The sequence below is a fragment of the Bacillus rossius genome, chromosome 15, assembly GCF_032445375.1.
Source record: "Bacillus rossius redtenbacheri isolate Brsri chromosome 15, Brsri_v3, whole genome shotgun sequence".
Classification (NCBI taxonomy): Eukaryota; Metazoa; Arthropoda; class Insecta; order Phasmatodea; family Bacillidae; genus Bacillus; species Bacillus rossius.
The window spans coordinates 44,294,502-44,317,556 of NC_086342.1; the positions used below are offsets into that span (position 1 = coordinate 44,294,502).

The 23,055-nt window shown below is 38.9% G+C and overlaps 1 protein-coding gene across 1 annotated transcript in view; it reads right to left on the reverse strand.

Moving 5' to 3' along the window:
• LOC134539539 (balbiani ring protein 3-like) overlaps positions 1-5,941 on the reverse strand; it is a 28,372-nt gene extending 22,431 nt beyond the window's left edge. Inside the window, exon 1 of the mRNA XM_063381645.1 lies at positions 5,783-5,941. Coding sequence (XP_063237715.1) covers positions 5,783-5,884 — 102 coding nt within the window. The 5' untranslated portion in view covers positions 5,885-5,941. The remainder of the gene's footprint in view (positions 1-5,782) is intronic.
• Positions 5,942-23,055: the final 17,114 nt, after the last annotated feature.

Here is a 23,055-nt window from a genome sequence, read left to right on the forward strand (position 1 = left end):
GACCAAGGGAAATAGGAATTCATTATTCTTAAATTTTCTAATTTTCCACACAATTTTCTTAATTTTTTCTTTCATAAGAACCTTCTCCTGACCATAGCAAACACAACAACAACAAAAATTAGTGAAATCGGTCCAGCCGTTCACGCGTGATGCCGTGACCAAGGAAAACGGTTTCATTTTTATATATATAGATATATATTGTTTATTTAAAACTCTAGTTGTTTATTTGAGAGAAAATAGTAGTTAGTGTGTTTGTTTTACGTTGAAGTGACGATCGTGATTGTAGTCTGAACAGCTAAGGAAACATCCCGGTGCTCATATGAGTTCTGCGGCGCCAATGTGAGTGGCTGCGGTGCTCATGTGAATGGCTGCTGTGCTCATGTGAGTGGCTGCGGTGCTCATGTGAGTGCTGCTGTGCTCATGTGAGTGGCTGCGGTGCTCATGTGAATGCTGCTGTGCTCATGTGAATGCTGCGGTGCTCATGTGAGTGGCTGCGGTGCTCATGTGAGTGCTTCGGTGCTCATGTGAGTGGCTGCGGTGCTCATGTGAGTGCTGTGTTGTTCATGTGAATGGCTTCGGTGCTCATGTGAGTGCTGCGGTGCTCATGTGAGTGGCTGTGGTGCTCATGTGAGTGCTGCGGTGCTCATGTGAGTGGCTGCGGTGCTCATGTGAATGCTGCTGTGCTCATGTGAATGCTGCTGTGCTCATGTGAATGGCTGCGGTGCTCATGTTGGTGCTGCGGTGCTCATGTGAGTGGCTGCGGTGCTCATGTGAATGCTGCGGTGCTCATGTGAGTGCGGCGGTGCTCATGTGAGTGCTGCGGTGCTCATGTGAGTGGCTGCGGTGCTCATGTGAATGCTGCTGTGCTCATGTGAGTGGCTGCGGTGCTCATGTGAATGCTGCTGTGGTCATTTGAATGCTGCGGTGCTCATGTGAGTGCTGCGGTGCTCATTTGAATGCTGCTGTGCTCATGTGAGTGGCTGCGGTGCTCATGTGAATGCTGCTGTGCTCATGTGAGTGGCTGCGGTGCTCATGTGAGTGGCTGCGGTGCTCATGTGAGTGCTGCTGTGCTCATGTGAGTGGCTGCGGTGCTCATGTGAATGCTGCCTGTGCTCATGTGAATGCTGCGGTGCTCATGTGAGTGGCTTCGGTGCTCATGTGAGTGCTTCGGTGCTCATGTGAGTGGCTGCGGTGCTCATGTGAGTGCTGTGTTGCTCATGTGAGTGGCTGCGGTGCTCATGTGAGTGCTGCGGTGCTCATGTGAGTGGCTGCGGTGCTCATGTGAGTGCTGCGGTGCTCATGTGAGTGCTGCGGTGCTCATGTGAGTGGCTGCGGTGCTCATGTGAGTGGCTGCGGTGCTCATGTGAATGCTGCTGTGCTCATGTGAATGGCTGCGGTGCTCATGTGAGTGCTGCGGTGCTCATTTGAATGGCTGCGGTGCTCATGTGAGTGCTGCGGTGCTCATGTGAGTGGCTGCGGTGCTTATGTGAATGCTGCGGTGCTCATGTGAATGCTGCGGTGCTCATGTGAGTACTGCTGTGCTCATGTGAGTGGCTGCGGTGCTCATGTGAGTGCTGTGTTGCTCATGTGAGTGGCTGCGGTGCTCATGTGAGTGCTGCGGTGCTCATGTGAGTGGCTGTGGTGCTCATGTGAGTGCTGCGGTGCTCATGTGAGTGCTTGCGGTGCTCATGTGAGTAGCTGCGGTGCTTATGTGAGTGGCTGCGGTGTTCATGTGAATGCTGCTGTGCTCATGTGAGTGCTGCGGTGCTCATGTGAGTGGCTGCGGTGCTCATGTGAGTGCTGCGGTGCTCATGTGAGTGGCTGCGGTGCTCATGTGAGTGCTGCGGTGCTCATGTGAGTGGCTGCGGTGCTTATGTGAATGCTGCGGCGCTCATGTGAGTGGCTGCGGTGCTCATGTGAGTGCTGCGGCGCTCATGTGAATGCTGCGGCGCTCATGTGAGTGGCTGCGGTGCTCATGTGAGTGCTGCGGCGCTCATGTGAGTGGCTGCGGTGCTCATGTGAGTGCTGTGTTGCTCATGTGAGTGGCTGCGGTGCTCATGTGAGTGCTGCGGTGCTCATGTGAGTGGCTGCGGTGCTCATGTGAGTGCTGCGGTGCTCATGTGAGTGCTGCGGTGCTCATGTGAGTGGCTGCGGTGCTCATGTGAGTGGCTGCGGTGCTCATGTGAATGCTGCTGTGCTCATGTGAATGGCTGCGGTGCTCATGTGAGTGCTGCGGTGCTCATGTGAATGGCTGCGGTGCTCATGTGAGTGCTGCGGTGCTCATGTGAGTGGCCTGCGGTGCTCATGTGAATGCTGCGGTGCTCATGTGAGTGCTGCTGTGCTCATGTGAGTGGCTGCGGTGCTCATGTGAGTGCTGTGTTGCTCATGTGAGTGGCTGCGGTGCTCATGTGAGTGCTGCGGTGCTCATGTGAGTGGCTGTGGTGCTCATGTGAGTGCTGAGGTGCTCATGTGAGTGCTGCGGTGCTCATGTGAGTAGCTGCGGTGCTCATGTGAGTGGCTGTGGTGTTCATGTGAATGCTGCTGTGCTCATGTGAATGGCTGCGGTGCTCATGTGAGTGCTGCGGTGCTCATGTGAGTGGCTGCGGTGCTCATGTGAGTGCTTCGGTGCTCATGTGAGTGGCTGCGGTGCTCATGTGAGTGCTGCGGTGCTCATGTGAGTGGCTGCGGTGCTCATGTGAATGCTGCGGCGCTCATGTGAGTGCTGCGGTGCTCATGTGAGTGGCTGCGGTGCTCATGTGAGTGCTGCGGTGCTCATGTGAGTGGCTGCGGTGCTCATGTGAATGCTGCGGCGCTCATGTGAGTGGCTGCGGTGCTCATGTGAATGCTGCGGCGCTCATGTGAATGCTGCGGCGCTCATGTGAGTGGCTGCGGTGCTCATGTGAGTGCTGCTGTGCTCATGTGAGTGGCTGCTGTGCACATATGAGTGGCTGCGGTGCTCATGTGAGTGCTGCTATCCTCGCCACAGGAGAGCGACACGCCGGGCGCGCTGTGGTGTCTGTGGCTGCGTGCAGGTCCTGCGGCGGGAAACCGCGCGTCCTGCGCAGACCACAGCCCCGCGGGCTCGTCCTGTCTGCGCCAGGACATGCTCGTCTCACTCCCGAGTCCCTACAGCTCGTCTACCATCGTTCAGCTGGAATTGACTTTAAATATATTCTTCAGCACTTCTTCAAAAACTAATTTAAAGTTTCTTAGGTTATATGTTATATATTTATTTCTCAGTTATTATACATTTATAACTTTTTACATTTGTCAAAATACCGCATGTAATTTGAAGTGACTAGATGCACTCACATACAAGCTTGCTTTCGTGAGTGCTAAATTTCCTGGTTAATTAAGTGAATATTGTTAACTAAGTCTAAAAAAGGGGAAATAAAATATATTATTATTACATATTTTTAGCAAACGTGGAAGTTTGTCTAAAGTATTATAGCATTGTAATTTATCTCAGTAGAACGAATTTTGGAGGGGGAAAATGTAACCTTTCGGAATTTTTTTGCATGTAATTTTTATTTGCTGAAAAGCATAACTTCGATAAAACATTTTTAATCGTTACAATAAGACGCTTTTACCCATTAATACCTATCTTGTGCTTTGCCGTGTGAATTTTTATAATTTGCAAGTTTATTTTTTTTCGGATGCATTTGGCTCTTTTTACTTAGTTTACCTGTATTTAATATCTTATGTCGCTACTATGTACTATGTGCTATTTTTATTCAATAATAAACTCTAGATAGGTATTCTTGCTCCAAGGTAAGAAACAATTGCAGATTTTAGACTGAATTGTATCATCTTCGAGGTCCGTTTATAGGAGCTTAGAGGCCGAATGTCTCGAGTCTACTGTAGCGTGACTCGTAATTTGAGTTCTACACTCATGTGTTTAGTCCTCCAGGTGTTGTTGTTGTGCAACATAATGCACATAAATACTTTCACACGTGTATAATTTGGATTGTCTTTAATTTTTGACGTGACAACGTCTAATAAATCGATGAACGCCGGCTGCACGCACGAAAAAGTGTCCCGTAACGCACATTGTCCCGTTGCGCTGTGTCCCGTTACGCACATTGTTCCGTTACGCTGTGTCCCGTTACGCTCATTGTATGCTTGCGCCGCATCCATCTATCTTCCACTCGTATGTTTATAAAGTGAAGTGAAAAGTTAATGTGGTTTTCATTGCTTATTACAACAACAATTTCGGCAATAAAGGTTAATTATTCTTGCATTTTAAAAATCTGATTACTAGTATAATTTCAAGTATTTATTCTTTTATTATTAAAATAAAAATGATTCAATTTTATTCATAAAGTATGCAATCATTTCATCAATGTTTTGTTATGACGTCACGATAAACTATCGTCCGTAAACCGACTTTACAGACAACCAATTTTTTAATCGCGTATAATGCTGTGGAGTGTAATACGGTTATTCGTTATTAATTCTTTGCACTCTTTGAATGGAGTACCTGGCGTATGTGAAAGTGATTAATTATAATCAAACAACGACCGTTTTATCAGGTTACCAAATAATGTGGAAACAAGTGTGATTATAGAAAATACAAAAAAAAAATTAGTAAGCATGGTAGGATGAAAGTTACTGTTACACAATAAGGTGTTGAATTAATTGAGAGAAAAACAGCTAAACAACATAAACCAATGCGTTCTTTCTAAATGTTAAAACGAAAATTATATCTGCATAAAAAGTTTCTTAAAATTTACAGGACTAAGTATTCAAACGATTATATAGGGTACTTCTATTGCACTAACTGTATGAGAAATTTTGCTTTAAAAATTATAGTATCAGTAAAATTATTATTTTCTTTTCAGTTTTGAAGATTGTCGAAAGACACCTAATACAAAGATAGTATTAAAGCGATACATGGCTGTCCCGTTGTAAGGAAGTAGAGGTTATGTGTGGGTGTCTGTGATAAGGATGATGCCGGGTTACTTCTGAGCTGTTGTTGAAACTTGTTTCTCGGCGGTATCGCGGGAGGGACTCGAACCCACGTGCTGCTGAGGACAAACACTTCTTTTACCCCAGAACAGCGCTTCCCAAACGGTGGGTCGCGACTCCATCCTAAAACTATCAGAAACCATCGAATAAACCATCAGAAAATACGAGAAAAATCGAAACAAATCAAATGGTGTGTATTAAATAAATAACTGTTTTGCTACAAAGTGCTTATATTTTGCCAACCATTTTTCAAATCATAACACAAATTTCTTATCAATAATCATACGGTTACTTAAAAAAAGCAATATTTGATGGTATATTATCTATATGCATAAGAAAGGAATACGATACAATTAAGGTTTTTTACTCCACCATGGACTGATTACAGCACACCGACAAGCCTCTAATGCACACCAATCACGACTCCACATCACGCCAGTTAGCCGATCTAGCTGGTGGGGAGCTTCACTCCCCCGCCGAATTAGCTACACGTAACTTCTCTAGCATTACACAACCTACCAGCGCACACACAGGCCCGTGTGCCAAACCTATCCCACAAGACACGCACCCCCCGCCGTCGATTCAAATGATTCTACACCAGTGTGGGGTGCACCTGATTTACCATGCACTTAGCGAGTTATAGAAACTTCGGTTTCTGGCCTCGCCCACGCTTACTGCCCCGGATGGCAATATGATGGATCGGCGGCGGCATGGACCGATGGACCGTGGAGGTATTCCTGTGAGGACAGGTGGATCGCCAGCTGTCTGCAGTCGACGTGGAGGTGAGTGGAATGCCATCGAGCCCCCCGCTCACCTGGGCTCCCGGGGTGCGGCGAGAGTCGCGAGTGTCCGGGAAGAAGATGTCTGCGCTCAGCGCCGCCGCGCCCGCCGCGAACAGCAGCACTGCAGTCCACATGCTCTTACCGCGCCGCTCGGAGACTCGAACAGTTCTGCCGGCCGCGGGCAGATACGAGCAGACACGAGCAGATACGAGCAGACACGAGCAGATACGAGCAGGCCCGAGCGCTGATAGCCGCTCGTCTTCCGGCGACTGCGGCCAGGCCTCGTTGCCGGAGTCGCCCACCGACTTCCTTCCACCCAGCCATCCCGACACAGCACTTCCACATGTCGTCATTTAGCAGAAGTGTTTCAAGTCTTCTGTGAGAATTCAACAAATACTGGCCCCACAAGATAATGTGATTTATTTCAATCACACATTCATTAATATAAAAGTGTTCGACAAATGTGTTAGGCATTTTCATTAACTTTGTTTCTTCCAGTCATATAAACAAACGACTAATAATTTCGTCACAATTAGTAGAAATGTTTTAAGTCTTCTGAGGAAATTGAATAAATACTAACCCCCCCCCCCCCCTACAATGTATAATTTTTTTCAATCACACATTTATTAAATTTAATGTCTTCGATAAATATGTTATGCATTTTCGTTAACTTTGTTTCTTATAGGCACCCCAACAAATGACTTAAACATTTCGTCACATTTAGTAGAAAACTCCACAAGATAATATAATTTATTTCAATTACACAATAATTAATATTTCGATAAATATGTAGCTTTTGTTTAAGTAAAATTACCATCAACTGTGTAAACTTACGAATGTTATGGTTTGATAAATACTGCATAGCGATTGCTGTATTTTAATTATGTGATAGACAAATAAATTTACATAATCAAATCATGTGTATTTTTATTATAATTTTACGCTTATTTCACTGCATCGTTGACTAAATTTACATTAGCAATGATCATTCTAATTCAAGCGATATCCAAAAGTTTTTGTAGCCTATAGTTGTTAAACTCAAAATGTGCACTTTGAGGAAATATTTTTATCACCTATAATATTTCATTTTAACATTCTTAACAATCTGAACAAATAAGAAGTGTACCGAACTCATACTTTTCTTTCCAACTGTAAGTCTACCGTCTTAAAACACTTTAACATTGTGCACATAAAAATATATTGTGAAATAGGAATATCACTACAGTAACCTAATGTAGATTAAAATGGGGATTTTGTCAGTATGTATGATGTGCAAACATTAATTACTTTCTTGGCAGTTTATTGGTACTACTAAATTTACCCAGACAAAAATTTTGCTCTTTTAAAATGATGTATGATGTGGTACTTACCACCATAATATTTTCCCCATTGTTATAGGTTTTTTGTTTTGTTTATGAATGTTGCTTCTTTACTTGGCAATAAGTATTTTTGTAAATTTATTTGCGTCAGTATTTGTTTATTATTCTTTCTACGCTTATTTAATATATATTAAGTTAGTTTTTGGTCCAAATAAATTTAGATTTTTTAACTTATATTTTTGAAGTTGTAAGCCCGACACGATTTATTTCTATAAAACAACAAAAGTTTCATGGTATGAGCTTTGGATATATATACTGTATAGAAGTCGCGAGTGGATAGGATTTACTCTACGTTTTTCAGAAGCGCATGATGAGCAGCTTGGGAACTTCACCGCTGCAGTGCGCTGCCGTAACGCCCTGTATCGTCTTAGTTGTTATTTACACGTTAGAGCGCAGCACTGTCGCCCGCTGTCATTCCCCGCACCCCCCACCTATCATTCACTGCAGCTCAACGTCATTCTAGGGGAGGGGGAAGGGGTGTTTGAAGAGTTGGACACTTGTCCGCCAGGGACCACCACAAGTCGATGCCCTAGAGATGGTGGCGATTGCAGCGGTGAATTAACCAACTACCTCAAAACCGTATTAGAAATTTTAACCTGGGCTGGCGACTTCTATACAGTATATATATTCAAAGGTATGAGCGATGTGCGAGCTGGGAAATGTGGTGCGCGGAATGTTGGCGGCCCTGTGTGCTCTGCGCACGAGGAGAGGAGAGAGGGAAGAGAGAGAGAGAGAGAGGAGAGAGTGCCGCGAGAAGAGACAGTCGTCTATTGGGCGGCGGAGAGACCAGTACGGCCACTATCCCGGCATTACGTCAACAGCCCACAAAGATCACAAGAGTCTAGCGGCAGCAATGCTACCGTCCTGCAACTGGCTGCAAATGCCGATCCTTTCCGAAGTTGGCCGATCGGGAGCGCCTACCCCCTGGATGTTTTTTTTTCCGCGCGCATTTTTTTCTCTCCAGTATAAAAATATCACATAGACTGTTTAGTGGATGGTTGGTTATATTAGGTAAGTATAGCTACATTAAAAATACTGTAAAATCATTTTATGGTTGCTTAGCAAATAACCTTTTTAATATGTAGCTATCCAGCGCTAGGAAACCATTTACATGATTTCCAAGTATCTTTAATGTAGGTAACTATCCTAATCAAATCAACCGTCCACAAAGTTTTAAAGTATTTATAATGTATCTAACCTAACCTAATTGACCATTAGTTATCATGTCCTTACCTGAAAATTACAATTTAATTAATAAATTTACTTTTATTTGCATTCATTATTCAAATATATATATTTCTTTTGAAATTATACGTGCTCGTTTTTATTTTTACAAGTACAAAAAAAATTCGCACCTGCCGGGATACGAACTGTCAACCTTACAATTAGACGTTAGCGCCGCTGAGCGCTCAGCCACGAGGCCATATTTGACAATTAGTAGTTTCAGATGACATATATAATCGTGCCGCCGGCCCCGGAACGAGCCAGTTGCCAGTTGCAGGAAGGTAGCATTGCTGCCGCTAGACTCTTCTCAAGGATCTCCCGCCCATCACACACCGCTGCGACAAAATATGGTAAGTCGTCTGGCCCAACTAAAATGGGTACGAATTCCCCCGGGAGCATAGATTAACTGTGTTTTGCGTGACAGTTTTAACGAGTGATGAACTTCATCCACTCAGGCTAGGGAAGTTTTGGCTACGTGGTGATACAACGGCGACCACTCACTCTGCCCGGCCTGTTCGATGCGCTGACTGCTGGGAGTCGAGAGGCGCACGGCACCACTTACACTAGGCGCGAGGCGGCTTGGACCAGCTGCTAGTGCGGACAGCCCAGTCGGCTACCAGCGCGTCGCTGTAGTCACTGCCCGGTCCGCATGCCCGCCTGTGCCTGTCTGTGCCTGTGCTCGCAGAGTCCCAGGCCGCGGGCTGCATGTGTCTGTGTGTGCGTTCTTGATGCGTCTGGGTGTAAGTGGTTCTGGAGTCTGTGGCAGGGGGTGGCTGTGGCGGGATGCTGGTGTCTGGTTGCGTGGAGTGGTCTGTGTTGGGGAAGCCTTTTCACAGACGAGAGAGCCAAACGCCCGATCGTGCATCTTCGGTTTTTTTTTTTTTTTTTTTTTTTGTTCTTTGTAACTCATGATAACTAATGGTCAATAAGGTTAGGTTAGCTACATTATAAATACTTTAAAACATTGTGGACGGTTGATTTGGCTAGGATAGCTACATTAAATAAATCATGTAAACTGTTTCCTAGCCCTGGATAGCTACATATTAAAAAGCTATTTGCTAAGCAACCATAAAATGATTTTACAGTATTTTTAATGTAGCTATACTTACCTAATATAACCAACCATCCACAATGCTTTAAAGTATTTATAATGTAGCTAACCTATCCTAATCGACCGCAACATTTAATGCCACACCGGTTTATACGATGTGATAGAACGAAGAAAAAAAAGCGAGCATGAACTTCGGGGTACTTCGGGTGTTTGTCTCTCGTCTGTGAAATGTAGGCTTCCCGCCTGTGTGGGCCACCGCGAGGCTGGCTGGCAGCTTCGAGCACAGACTCATCCTGGAGCTGAACTGCGAGAGCGCCCATTGGCAGTTACTTACGGGAAGAACTGTGCAACTGCGCCGATCGTGTTCACTTCCCAGTTCACGAGGTCGTGGGTCGCCTTACATGACATTTAATTCAAACATTTTCAAACACATTAATTTTAACAGGAAGTTTTTTGAGGACTGTGGCCTCTTGGTATTTTTTTAATATATAACAGTTTATTATTGATAAATTCACCTGACATTTTGGAGTAACTAATAATGAAAAATCCGGCGTTTTATATCGTTATATTGATTGTAAGTATATTATTATTCTAATTAATTTTCCTCTCAACTGGTCTTTAAGGTAAATAATTTATTATTGAATGTATAGGTGTTTAGCTCGTTCTAATTAAATGCGTTGTATTTTGTTGCATACTGGTACGATGCACTCCAAGTGAAGTCAGATTTGAGGTATTGGATTTTAAAAAAAAATATCTCTTGGTTATACTTACCACTTAATTGTCACTTCTTTTACCTTTTATTTTTAATTTGATAACCTATGCAAGAATATCGACCGAATGTACTAGGTGCGTTGTTGAGAAATAGCACTTATTAAAATATTTTACTTTTCTTTGCGCTTAATACTTGGGCGATGGCAGGTATATCTGGTGTTTTCTCTGCTCTGGTGAAGGGAAGCAATACCGCAACATGCCGTACCTTCAATTACAGTGCACTAATAAAAACGGAACACTGATTTGGGTATTTTTACACCAAATTTAACTCTTTCTCCATTGCTATTTAATGCACTTCCTACCAGCGTGCTTTTAGTCGTGTTTATTTTGTGTTGTAGCTTTTTATATATATATATATTTCCTGGCAATAGTGATTTTTCTGTAATTTTCATATTGCATTGCCGCTTGCGACACTTCTGTACATCGGAAAGTAATGTTAATACTTGTTATTGATTTTGATTCATTTCCCTGTAGCTTCCGCGTCTTAAGGTTTGGTATTCCTCTTGTTCGGTATGGCTGCGCGTAGCATAATAAGTTTGCTTGCTAATTGAAAATCTTCATTTTTAATACTTCTTTGTTGAGTAAGCTGCCCCACTATTGTCGCTGCAGGTGTTATGCGCGCGGTCTAATGCCTGAGCTGTCTAGTCGTGTGTTTTTCTGCATCTTGTCATGTTCTCATGTTTGAAGTTCGTTGTACCGTACCTGCCTTATGCTGTTTGCTTTCTTGCGGCACGGGCATTCCCCTTTTATGAAGGGTCTCTTTACCAACTTCGTATAACTGATGTTCCGATGCATTGCCTAGAGCATAAGTAATTACCTATGCATCGTTCGTACGTTGTAGAGTGATATTAATTACGCACGTGTATGCGTAATGCTATATTTGCAGAGTAAAATATTGTTTATATGTTTTCTTCTCCCAAATATATATTTGTGGGCCACTTTGTAAACACTCATTTACATGTCACTTATGTATTGAATTTACCACTCCTGGTAAAAGTATCGTTGTGTGATGCTAGCTTCATACGCAGTTCCTATTTTTCAACCTATATTTAAAACTATACGTATTATACTTAACGAAACATATTTTGTGAAACCGCATTAATCCTTCATATTTTATATATATTTTTTACATGCACAATTGCTTTATATATATTTGATACTGATCAAGATTTTGTCATATTTTGAATATTCATGTCGAATAACCCAGCATATAAAAGACTACAAGCTGAAATAAATTATATCCCACCAAAAACATTCTGTAAAAAAATTAGCCAAGTCTTGATGGAGCTGCTTGTTTATCTCTAAAAAATAATGAAATCTAGACAAAGACGTGCCAAGTCTAAGGTTCCTTACTGCGATTTCTTTATTATTATAGTTAATGTTGTGTGACTTGGCCGTTGAACATTCTTTATACGTTAGTGGGTACAAGTCAATTTTGTTTACACGTAATGTTATATCTGTTTGTTAAGCGAGATAGTATCCCATACTGGTATAGGTAATTGGACGATAGTTTTTAGGCTGTTGTTGATTTTGCAACACATGCATTCAGCGCATTGACAATGCTGACTTCTGCTCTCTTCTTTTTGGAGCGTCAAATCTACCACCGATCTTACATAAAATAGACGTACATACGGACTTCTATCAATGATTAGAAGTCTGTCTGTACTGGAAATAATTTTTTATACTGTTTGTTTCAGGCTCGCCTACACATAAGTATTATTGAAATACGCAGCTTTATCAAGCCTACAATTGACTGGTTATTGAATCAACGTTTTCCAAGTGGCAATTTTCCATCGTCAATGGGTAGCGGTTCTGGCTACAGATTGGTGCAATTGTGTCATGGAGCACCTGGTTTTGTGCCCTTGTGTACCCTTCAACGACAAAGTCGCACAACATTAACTATAATAATAAAGAAATCGCAGTAAGGAACCTTAGACTTGGCACGTCTTTGTCTAGATTTCATTACTTTTTAGAGATAAACAAGCAGCTCCATCGAGACTTGGCTAATTTTTTTACAGAATGTTTTCGGTAGGATTTCACTTATTTTTGTAGAAACGTGGGTATATTGATTTATTTTATTATATTTTCTTATTTGACACATTTTTTTTCTTTTTAAGAGAATTTTATTTACTGTTACAAATATTTCTTTTCTTTTTGCCGGTTCTGATCCTTGTACAGTAGCAACAGTTTTTCATATTGCCCATTCGCGTTCATTATTTATTCTTTTATACAGTTTAGATGGTTTAATTTCTGAAAGATCGGCGCGGTATTTACGCCTAAATCTCACGAAATAATAAGCGTAATCAACGAAATGCAAATAATCCCTCCTAATCCCTAGCAAACGTTTTCAAGCGCAGTAGAAGAATGTCGTAAACGACTGTAACGCGGCCGGTTGCCACTTCGCAATAGCTATAAGGTTATCGGAAAAACAAACGTAAGCGCGTTTTAAAATACAGTGAGCGCCATCTAGTGACGTGTGCGGGTATCACCGCCACTCTTAGTCTAATGACTTATATTTTGACCAAATTTTGAGCGAAATTATTTAATAATTTAGTGTAATTTGTTCATTTAATTTTTGTAATGTTCGAGTAGAATAAAGTTAATCGTTAGACTATTTATTCTTGTAAATTTGTTTAAGTATAAGTATAAAAGCCAGTCTAGTCTTATCCAGAGTTTTCCATTGATTTTATTTATATGCGTATTAAAAGCAGAAGGGGAGCAATTCGCCCAGCAGTGGAAAGCAATAGGCTAGATTAAATTAGAAGATGTGTACCACTACGCTGGATTTTTGCAATGACAGTCGATTTTTTTATGTACCAATAGTAGAAGGGGGTATTACCATATCTCTAATACAGCTGAGACAAGCTGAAGGTTCTTCATCAGATACTTCAGACCTTCGATTTTTGACTTCAAATGAAGAGGCAAACAAAGTTGAATATTTTTTGTAAAGGTAGTATGTCGATCTTTAATAGTTTGGTTGGGCTCTTGTGTTTTCAAATAAGAGTCACCAGGTACTCCAGATATTCGATTATCCTATTTTTTTTTTTATAGTTTTCCGTTTATGTGGCCATTAAACCCTAACTATGTACCAAATTTCAGCTCTCTGAGTTTATGGGAAGTACTAGTTCTATTCTGATGATGAGTGAGTGAGTGAGTGTCATAAATGCGAAACTTTGCTTTCGCTTAACTCGGAACTAAATGACCTACAGACTTGAAATTTTATTTTAAGAATGTAATTTTATAGCTTACTGGATGACGAAAATTTCTGTGTTCTGGTCTTATCCAGAGGTTCTCAAATAGGGGCCTGAAAATGCGGCGAAATGGTTCCAGTGAAGAATGGCACGGCAGTGTTTGCTTCGCGCTCGACTTGGCGGGGGCACTGCCGTGACCCCCGATAAACTCACATTTTACTGGGAAAGGTTTTTCCACTTTGAACAAGCACTACACTATACAGTATATTCATAAAATAATGAATCCCCTGTTTACCGTTTTGTGTTTTTTACCAGGTGCCGATTGAAGGTTACTTGGTTTGTGAGTCCAAGCACATTTAACATTTTAAATTAATTGTAACAAAATCGAACAATTTTTTTAACACTTTTATTAGAGAAAATTATATTTCAGCACAATTTAATCTATACGGCTAATAAAACGGTTAACGGCATTAAAGTATGTACATTGGTAGAAATTATGAAAAGGCTATTGGAAAAGGCTAGTTACATAACTGAGAAATCAAATGCTACATTTATTAAAAATGTTTAATTACAAAATCTTCCGGTATTTTTTTGTTTTGCTGCTCTTGGTAATTTGTATGCGAAGTTAATTTTAGTAATTTTGATTACCACGCTTTTTAATTTAAATCAGTGCGAGTGGTGAGAGAGGAAAAAAAATTGTATGTCCCAATAGTTGAGGCGCTATTTACAGTTTTTAAATTTTTTATCTGTTTGTATATTTGTTCGAGCATCAATCAAAAACTACTTGCAGGATTTTGATTAACTTTTTTGACTTGACAACGTCTAATAAATCGATGAACGCCGGCTGCACACACGAAAAAGTGTCCCACTACGGATGTCCCACTACGGATGTGTCCTGTTTGCTCATTGTACGCATGCGTGGCATCTCTCTTCCACTCGATTGGAACAACCATCGATTTGACTTTTCAATCATATTTTCGTCGTTTGAATTATTAATATTGTGTAATTTAATGATCGTCCACCAAATTTCAGCACAATCGGTACGGTTATTTAAAAGTAATGTTCAATATTCAAATACGTTTTGAACCAACAATGGTGTTTTACAGTTACACATAAATCAAATTACACCCGGGATCTTTTGCACAATGTTTTAAAAAATATTGTAACACATTATAAATAAGTTTGGTGAATTTGGGATGCGTATTTGTTATAAAAACAGGTTATAAAAACGAAATAATATTATTCCCCTACCGTAAACAAAATTTGTATAAATTTGTATATAACATCTGAAACTATCATGTTTCAAGTATGGCCTCGTAGCCGTGCGTTCAGTATGGCTAACTTAAGAGTTCAAAGGATGTCGGTTCGAATCCCGGCAGCTGCAAAGGTTTTTTTTGTACTTGTAATAATAAATACGGCGCACGAAACATTTCAAAAGTAATAAATATATTTGAATTAATGAATGCATATAAAAGTAAATTTATTAATTAAATTGTACATTTCATTTCACTCCTTTGTATCCATACAAAATAGTGATAATTCAATAAAAATTATTCAATTTTATTCATAAAAGTATGCAGAGGTAGATTTTATCATACAAAATATAGAAAAATAAAAATAAAATTTCTTCCTCAAAGAATATAATATTTTTAATGTCTAAATGGTTTGGTTGCAAAAAACAATTACGTCACAGTCTCAGGCCGAATATGATATTTCCTTTTCTTCTGGATAAATCATTTCATCAATGTTTTGTTATGACGTCACGTTAAACTATCGTCCGTAAACCGACTTTACAGAAAACCAATTTTTTTTTTATTTGAAAAATCTTTGCCTAACTTAAGGTAGGCTATATATAGTTACAAAACTCCAACCCTGATTCGGTGAAAATGGGGTAAATATGATTTTTAAATTATTAATTTTATCTCTGAAACTATTCAAGCTAAAGAGGAGATATTCTGTACTAATAATAATTTACATACAAAAACAAAAAAAAAAGTTTAAATTTTGGTAAAAATGAAATCTTAGAGGTGAAAATTGTGAAAAATATCACTCAATTTAATTAATCTTGATCAATAATACTGGGTACCAAAAACTAATATACAAATACAAACCACTACAATTTTTATATTCAACTCCTAAGGTGAAAAAGGGGTAGAATGTTTTAAAGATGAATAATAATAGCTCCGAATTTAACTAAGCGTAATGAATTATATTATGTAGCCTACCAATATTAAAACATAGGAAAATTAACGAAAACTTTTAAGTAGTATAGGAATGTATTTCCTGGCACACGGGTTCTGGGTGTGGTGTCTGTGGCCGGTGGTGTCGGTCCACCATCTTGGATTGCGACGTCACAGCGGCCATCTTGGATGGTTGTGACCTTGACCTTTGACCTTGACCTTGACCCCGGCGGCCATTTTGGATCCGCCATCTTGGATCCACATTTTGGATGACTTAATTATGTGTTCTCGAAAATTCCTGCGATCTGTTTTCCGCCATATTGGATGATGACGTCACTGTTGCAATTTTCTTTACGGTCGCCATCTTTAACTTTTTTATTTATTATCCGATTTTAATGAAATTTTTTTTAAAAATTATAAAAAAAATTCAAATAATAAAAATTTAATAAAAAATATTTAAAAACATTCATTTACGACACGGAGCTCGGAGTCCTCGGTTCGAACCCGACGGGTGCAAAAAAAATTAAAAATGGCGACAGACTCCTTCCTCAATGGTGGCTGCAGGCAGACTGACTCCCACCACTTTTTTTCAAAGCATATATATCGTCACCTAGTATGACGTCATGTCCGCCATCTTGTCTTCGATGCTGGAAGCCATCATAATTGTATCGTCGGCTAGAGTGCGCTGACGCCATGATAGTTTAATTCTTACCCGCTAGAGTGCAGTAAACATTTATTACCTGCTTCCAAATGTGCTGCCTTTTGGTAGTCGGTGCTTCCAAATGTGCTGCCTTTTCGATGACGGTGCTTCCTATTGTTTTTCCTTTTTTGAAGGTGCTTCCAAATGTGCTTCCTTTTTTGTTGATGGTGCTTCTATTTTTTTAATGTTGTTTTGACTCTAGTATTTTATTAAATTGTTCTTGATTTGACTAGCGTATTATTCAAACCGGTTAATGTATATAAACGAGTCCTAGACAGCAGGACGCTTAGTTTGTTACTGCCGTTGACGGTGTACGGATCACCTAGTTTGTTTCTTCTGGTGCATAAGTCGCGTAATTGCCTGTACTTGAGACTTCGATGGCATCTTTACCGACTTTAACGTCGTACTCGATGGAGGATGTACCATCGACTACGGGAACCATGACGTCGGCGCCGACGATGTTGGAGCAGATCCCGTTGGCAACGCCTCTGACAACACTGGAGGAGACTTCGATATGTGCTGTTCCACCATCAGCTGAAGTTTCATCAGCATTGAATACTTCAATTAATGAAGAGCGTACTTCGCATCAGTGCAAATACTGTGGTGCATCATTTACTATCTCCTCAAATGCTCGCAGACATGAAAGAAGCGGTTGTTCTAATAATGTTCAAAGAATACAATTTCAGTGCAATAAGTGCAATAAACTAATTTCACGTCTCGATAGCTTACATCGTCATTATAAAAAATGCTCCGAGACGTATAATGAACATGGTTATTGATTTGACTCATGTGTTGTACCGGCTAGTGAGACTATATAAGTGATATTAACTTCAGTCCGTCTCTGGCTGTGGTGATGAACGGATCGGATAGACATTTAAAGGCATGTAAAAGGCTTAGTCTGTACAATAAGAAGACTGTTTGAATCGAGGAATCCAAAAGGCTTTAGTAATTTGTCAGTGTTTTTTTGTACCTGTAGTAGTGTAGTATGTATGTAATAAAAGTTTTTTTAAAAGGACTTGTGGTGTTTTTATTTTCTCAAACCTAACACTTTTTTAGTATTTTTTTTTAAATTAAAGTTGTTTTGTATCGGCCAGGGATCGAACCAAGGACCTTAGTCGATCCAATCAATCAGTATATGGATTACAAATTTATTTAATGAATTTGGAACTTTTTCCCGCATCTCTAGCATTAAAATTACGAATTTCCAATATGGTAGTCTTGACGTCTGATAGGATGATGGTAGTAGAGGATTTAGAGTCTCTTTACGAATGTTGAACATGGTTTATTGAAATTATTATTTTTTACATAAAATTAAACATTATTGCATCGATCGGGTATCGAACCGAGGACGGGAATCGATCGAATCAATATTTAAATTAATGAGTGATTTTTTTAATGAATTTTGAAACTTTTCCCGAATTTCTAGCTAAATAATTACGGATTTTCAATATGGCGGCCAAATTTCAAGATGGCGGGGGCACCTCGGTAATAAATGTTTACTGCACTCTAGCGGGTAAGAATTAAACTAACATGGCGTCAGCGCACTCTAGCCGACGATACAATTATGATGGCTTCCAGCATCGAAGACAAGATGGCGGACATGACGTCATACTAGGTGACGATATATATGCTTTGAAAAAAAGTGGTGGGAGTCAGTCTGCCTACAGCCACCATTGAGGAAGGAGTCTGTCGCCATTTTTAATTTTTTTTGCACCCGTCGGGTTCGAACCGAGGACTCCGAGCTCCGTGTCGTAAATGAATGTTTTTAAATATTTTTTATTAAATTTTTATTATTTGAATTTTTTTTATAATTTTTAAAAAAAATTTCATTAAAATCGGATAATAAATAAAAAAGTTAAAGATGGCGACCGTAAATAAAATTGCAACAGTGAAGTCATCATCCAATATGGCGGAAAACAGATCGCCGGAATTTTCGAGAACACACAATTAAGTCATCCAAAATGGCGGATCCAAGATGGCGGATCCAAAATGGCCGCCGGGTCAAGGTCAAGGGTCAAGGTCACAACCATCCAAGATGGCCGCCGTGACGTCGCAATCCAAGATGGTGGACCGACACCACCGGCCACAGACACCACACCCAGAACCCGTGTGCCAGGAAATACATTCCTATACTACTCTTTTACATTTTAAGAAATGCAACACCTTGCGGATGAAAATAAAAATTGGTTTTCTGTAAAGTCGGTTTCCGGACGATAATTTAACTTGACAACGTCATAACAAAACATTGATAAAAAGATTGCATACTTTTATGAATAAAATTGAATCATTTTTATTGAATTATCACTATTTTTTATGGATACAAAGAACGAGTGAAATGAAATCTACAATTTAATTGATAAATTTACTTTTATTTGCACTCATTAATTCAAATATGTTTATTACTTTAACGAAGAGATTATTTTAACTATAACTTTTAAACATGTTTGCTATTCAACTTCTTCCAATCTGTGTTATTATGTTAAGGATAGGACGATGATAAGAAAAGTAGAAAACGAATGGGAGTGTTTCAAGTTTAATGTGCCTCGAAAAGTCAAATCGATGGTTGTTCCAATCGAGTGGAAGAGAGATAGATGCGGTGCAAGCGTACAATGAGCATAACGGGACACAGCGTAACGGGACAATGTGCGTAACGGGACACTTTTTCGTGAGAGCAGCCGGCGTTCATCGATTTATTAGACGTCACGTCAAAAGTAAATTACCAGAAAAATAACAAATATCATAACTTCTATCACAGGTGGTTGGAGAGCTAATGAAAAAACGATTATTTGAAATAAATATGGCCACTACAACTTGTTTTCTCAAAGTACAAAAACAGAAAAAAAAATTCCAAGCAGAAAACATGGCATTAAGAGCATTCAACACAACTCGTTACCATTTTTACCTTTAAACCGAAAGCACCCCAAGTAAAAAAAGTTCAAATGATGCCACATCAAGCAAAAATACAACTACCATTTAAATACTTAAGTACAACAACAACAACATTAAATAGAAATTCGAAAATTACTGCTGGCCATTACAAACACAATCTTTATACTTAATTCTTCAAAAACCCATTCAGACTATGCTTCTTCTCACTCTCTTTCTATCTTTCTCTTTTACTATTTCTCTTTTTCTCTCTCTCGCTGCATGGTCCTGCTGCTCTATTTTTTTCCTAGTTAATCTAAGTGTGTGTGTGTGGGGGGGGGGAGGGTTCCAGGTTAGGGAAGAACTTAAGTGTGTCTCAGGCCGAAGCCTATACACTCTACCATGTGGAGTTTTAACCATGCAGAGCAAGGGCGCGTGCATCATGTTTATTGGGGTTTATTGACCAGTCATGGCTGCAATTGTAGCCATGGCTGGCGCTTCTTTGATTGCCTTGCCTAATAGCTAACTAAAGTGACCCAGGTAAAGCACAGGGAAAACCCTGGGCCTGGTCATGAGGGGATCAATTAATAATGCATTAAAGCAAGCAAGAAAACTACTGGACAAGAGGTCGTTAAGTGTTGTTAAATGCAGAAAATTAACATGAAAAGTCTTGTGACCAATGCACACGGTCACAATAGTAAACCAAGCTAGATGGAAGAATCTTAGCATAAAAAGGTAAATAATTAATTACGTAAAGTACTAGTATCGCTTTTCGATATTCGACCCCAAAAGCAGTGAAAAGGGTCATGTTTTTATAATAATAAATCATATATATAAGCAAACTAAGATGAAGATAGGAAGCTCAACAATAATAACGTACAAAATTATTTTATATCATGTTTATAACTTTGCCATTTTTCTTTATTCACCGGCAAAAGACGTGAAATGGCGGTCCTTTTTGAATTATGAAAGTCGTATCTCTGAATTTAATCAAACAGGATGTAAGTTATGTGGTATGATTTATTAACATGCAATATTGTCCATTTTTTTTTTAATTTGCTGGAGATGTACTTTTTAATAGGTGAAATATTGTAAATATTTTATCATTAAATATTAATATCGTCTTATCAATACAAACTTAATTTTATATATTGAAAATTACAAATAAACATACCTTCAGATTTCTCCTCATTGAACGTGTTTTGAAATATCACCTCTTATTGCCCGGTTTTAGGTTGGAGACTCGATGCGTACAATCACACATGCAGATATGCACCAACCGATTGGACATGTATCTAAACCTAAGACTGTGCAGTGTTAAAAAATGTTCACCTTCATTTTCGATGAAAGCTGGTTTAAAATTATCCATGGATCTTCGTAAATTAAGGACACGGAGTTAACTTACTTTGAAAATAAATCCTGAAGGTATTCTTGTTATGGTAACAAACCGTTCAGAAATAGTCTACAGTAAGATAAAATATTCTGTACAAGTGTGTGTTTACCTTTGTTTAGAGCGAAACATAACAGCTCGGAAGTTGAAATACGGCGTGATTTAACGAAGATTCAGTTATTTCAAATCACAAAGAAATATCTGTTTATTTGAATTAAATTCTTTGTTTAAAAGTAGAGACGTAGATTTATTGTAAATTCTAACGGTATGCTCGGTGCATTACAAGTAAAAATTAATGGGTTCACTTGTCGAAATCTGCATTTCGTGGAATGTTGAAAGATCACTTTTATCTAAATATATTAATCTAGTAAATGTACATGTTTACTTTGTACAAGCATAACTACTGATGAAGTAGCGATGGATGGATCTCAGAAATATAATTGACGGCTGGACTGTGTGTGCTGTAAACCAGAGCCACTCAAGGACAAGAGCAGATGTGAAACTCCCGTCTGGAGCTGCGACCACGTGAAGCGGTCTGTCAAACAGCATCGAGCGGCTCTGTCGCAAGGAAACAGACTGTGTGGGGAAATGATCTAGTGGCCGCTGTCTTCTGTGATCCTATTGGAGCTGAGGATTAGATAGTGAAACCAAGTACAGAATTGTATTCATATTGAATTGCTAACTTTTGAATGTGTTCTTGTAGTATAATTTAATTCCCATATTGCATATATTTTGTAAAAAAAAAAAAAAAGCCTTGTATTACTTCTTGTAATTTTATGTAGTGGATTCGAGGACCTTGACTTTTTATGGTAAAACATTAATTTTACATTAAATGAGGGGAAATTTTTTTTATTAAATAAGTACCGTATCATTAATTAAAAATTTTATTTTGGCATCTAACTAGGATTGATCAAAGTACTGTAATGTATCAATACAATCAATATATTAATAGGTTAATGTTCATATGTTTTGTAAATTTTTCCGAAATTTTTGGTTGCTAATAATGGATTTTCAATATGGCGGTCAAGATGACCGACAAGATGGTGGATGCTACGACATCTTACTAGTTGGTGATTGGCACTAATGCACTCTAGCAGATAAAATTCCAAACTATTTGGTTATGTTGACAGATTTTACATGTGCTGTAACCAGTTATCCAACCAAAGATTCTAAACTCGATGGGTTGAGTGTTTTTTTTTTAATATTTAATTTCTTTAATTCATGTTATTTTTAATTTTTCAGTGATTTTATTAAAATTGTACTATGTTTAATTAAGCCAGTTCGAAACAGACTTAAATTCGATGGCATGTGGTTTTTTTTTAATTTAAATATTTTTACAAAAAAAACAATTTTGTTTAATTTTTTTTTAGTTTTAAAGTGGAAACGTAATCAGTGTCAAATTACATGCAAGGTGTCATTTTTCAGCCGTTATGAGGACCAAATCTCAAGATTTTTGATCAGTGGCTTGAATTAAAAAATTCTTTTAAGGAGTTTTAAGTGACTTTTAGGACTGTTGCATTTCTAAATATTTTGAGGAAGAAAATGGGAAATACACCCTCAAATTGGCAATTTTTCTTCAAAATATACACCTTTAATAATTTTGGTGATCTTTTAGTCATATTTTGAGGGTGCTTTAGGAAATTTTCAAAAGAAAAAAATGGTGGCAGTGACATCACAACCCAAGATACCGGCCAACAGTCCTCAGTTCTTGGACCGATACCAGGACTCAGAGGAACTATTTACATTGTATTACTAAAACTAGTACTTTTATTACATACTTAGTTTGTAGCATGTAATGCTTTTAGGGGAGGAAAAACATTGCATTAATGTTGTGCATGAACTGTGTACAAAAGCAAGGAACATTCGAGGCCAATCATTTACATCGCTACATCATTTTTATCCCTTATTTAACAGCAGAACTAAGGATTCTTAACTATAGTGTGCTTTTCCTTTCACATTTGTTTCCATCTATACGTTTGTTATAAATTATCATTTTATTCAGTAGCATTCTGTTTAAATGCCTGGGGTAGTTAAAGTTATATATTTTCGTTATATTTTTGAGACTTAATGTGACCTTTACAAACCTATGTGAACATTTTGTGTAATTCTTAACTACACAATGAATTTTGATGTGGTTTTGACCATTATTTAAAGAATTTCTTCCTGAAGGTTTTTTGCTACAATACTGTACATTCATATTAAATTTTGAGATAGTAGATATATTTCAATGTTTTGTAATCAAGTCGCAAAAAGACGCTCTTAGGGCACTTAATGGCTGCTGACTTGTACATGACTGATAAATCAAATTAATGTACTACAGAATTTTAAGTTTTAAAAAGACCTATAGAAAAGTATGCATATCTTCTAAGGATGATTCACAGTAACCATTTTTATCTTTCAAAATTGGTTCAAAACTAAGTTATTTTAAGCTATTTGGTCCAACAGTATTCATCTATATTATCGAATTAAATATGTATGTCATCTTAAGCAATTGATTTAGATTAAAATTAACATCTACACTATACTATACGATCTATCAAACCTTGCTTTGTTG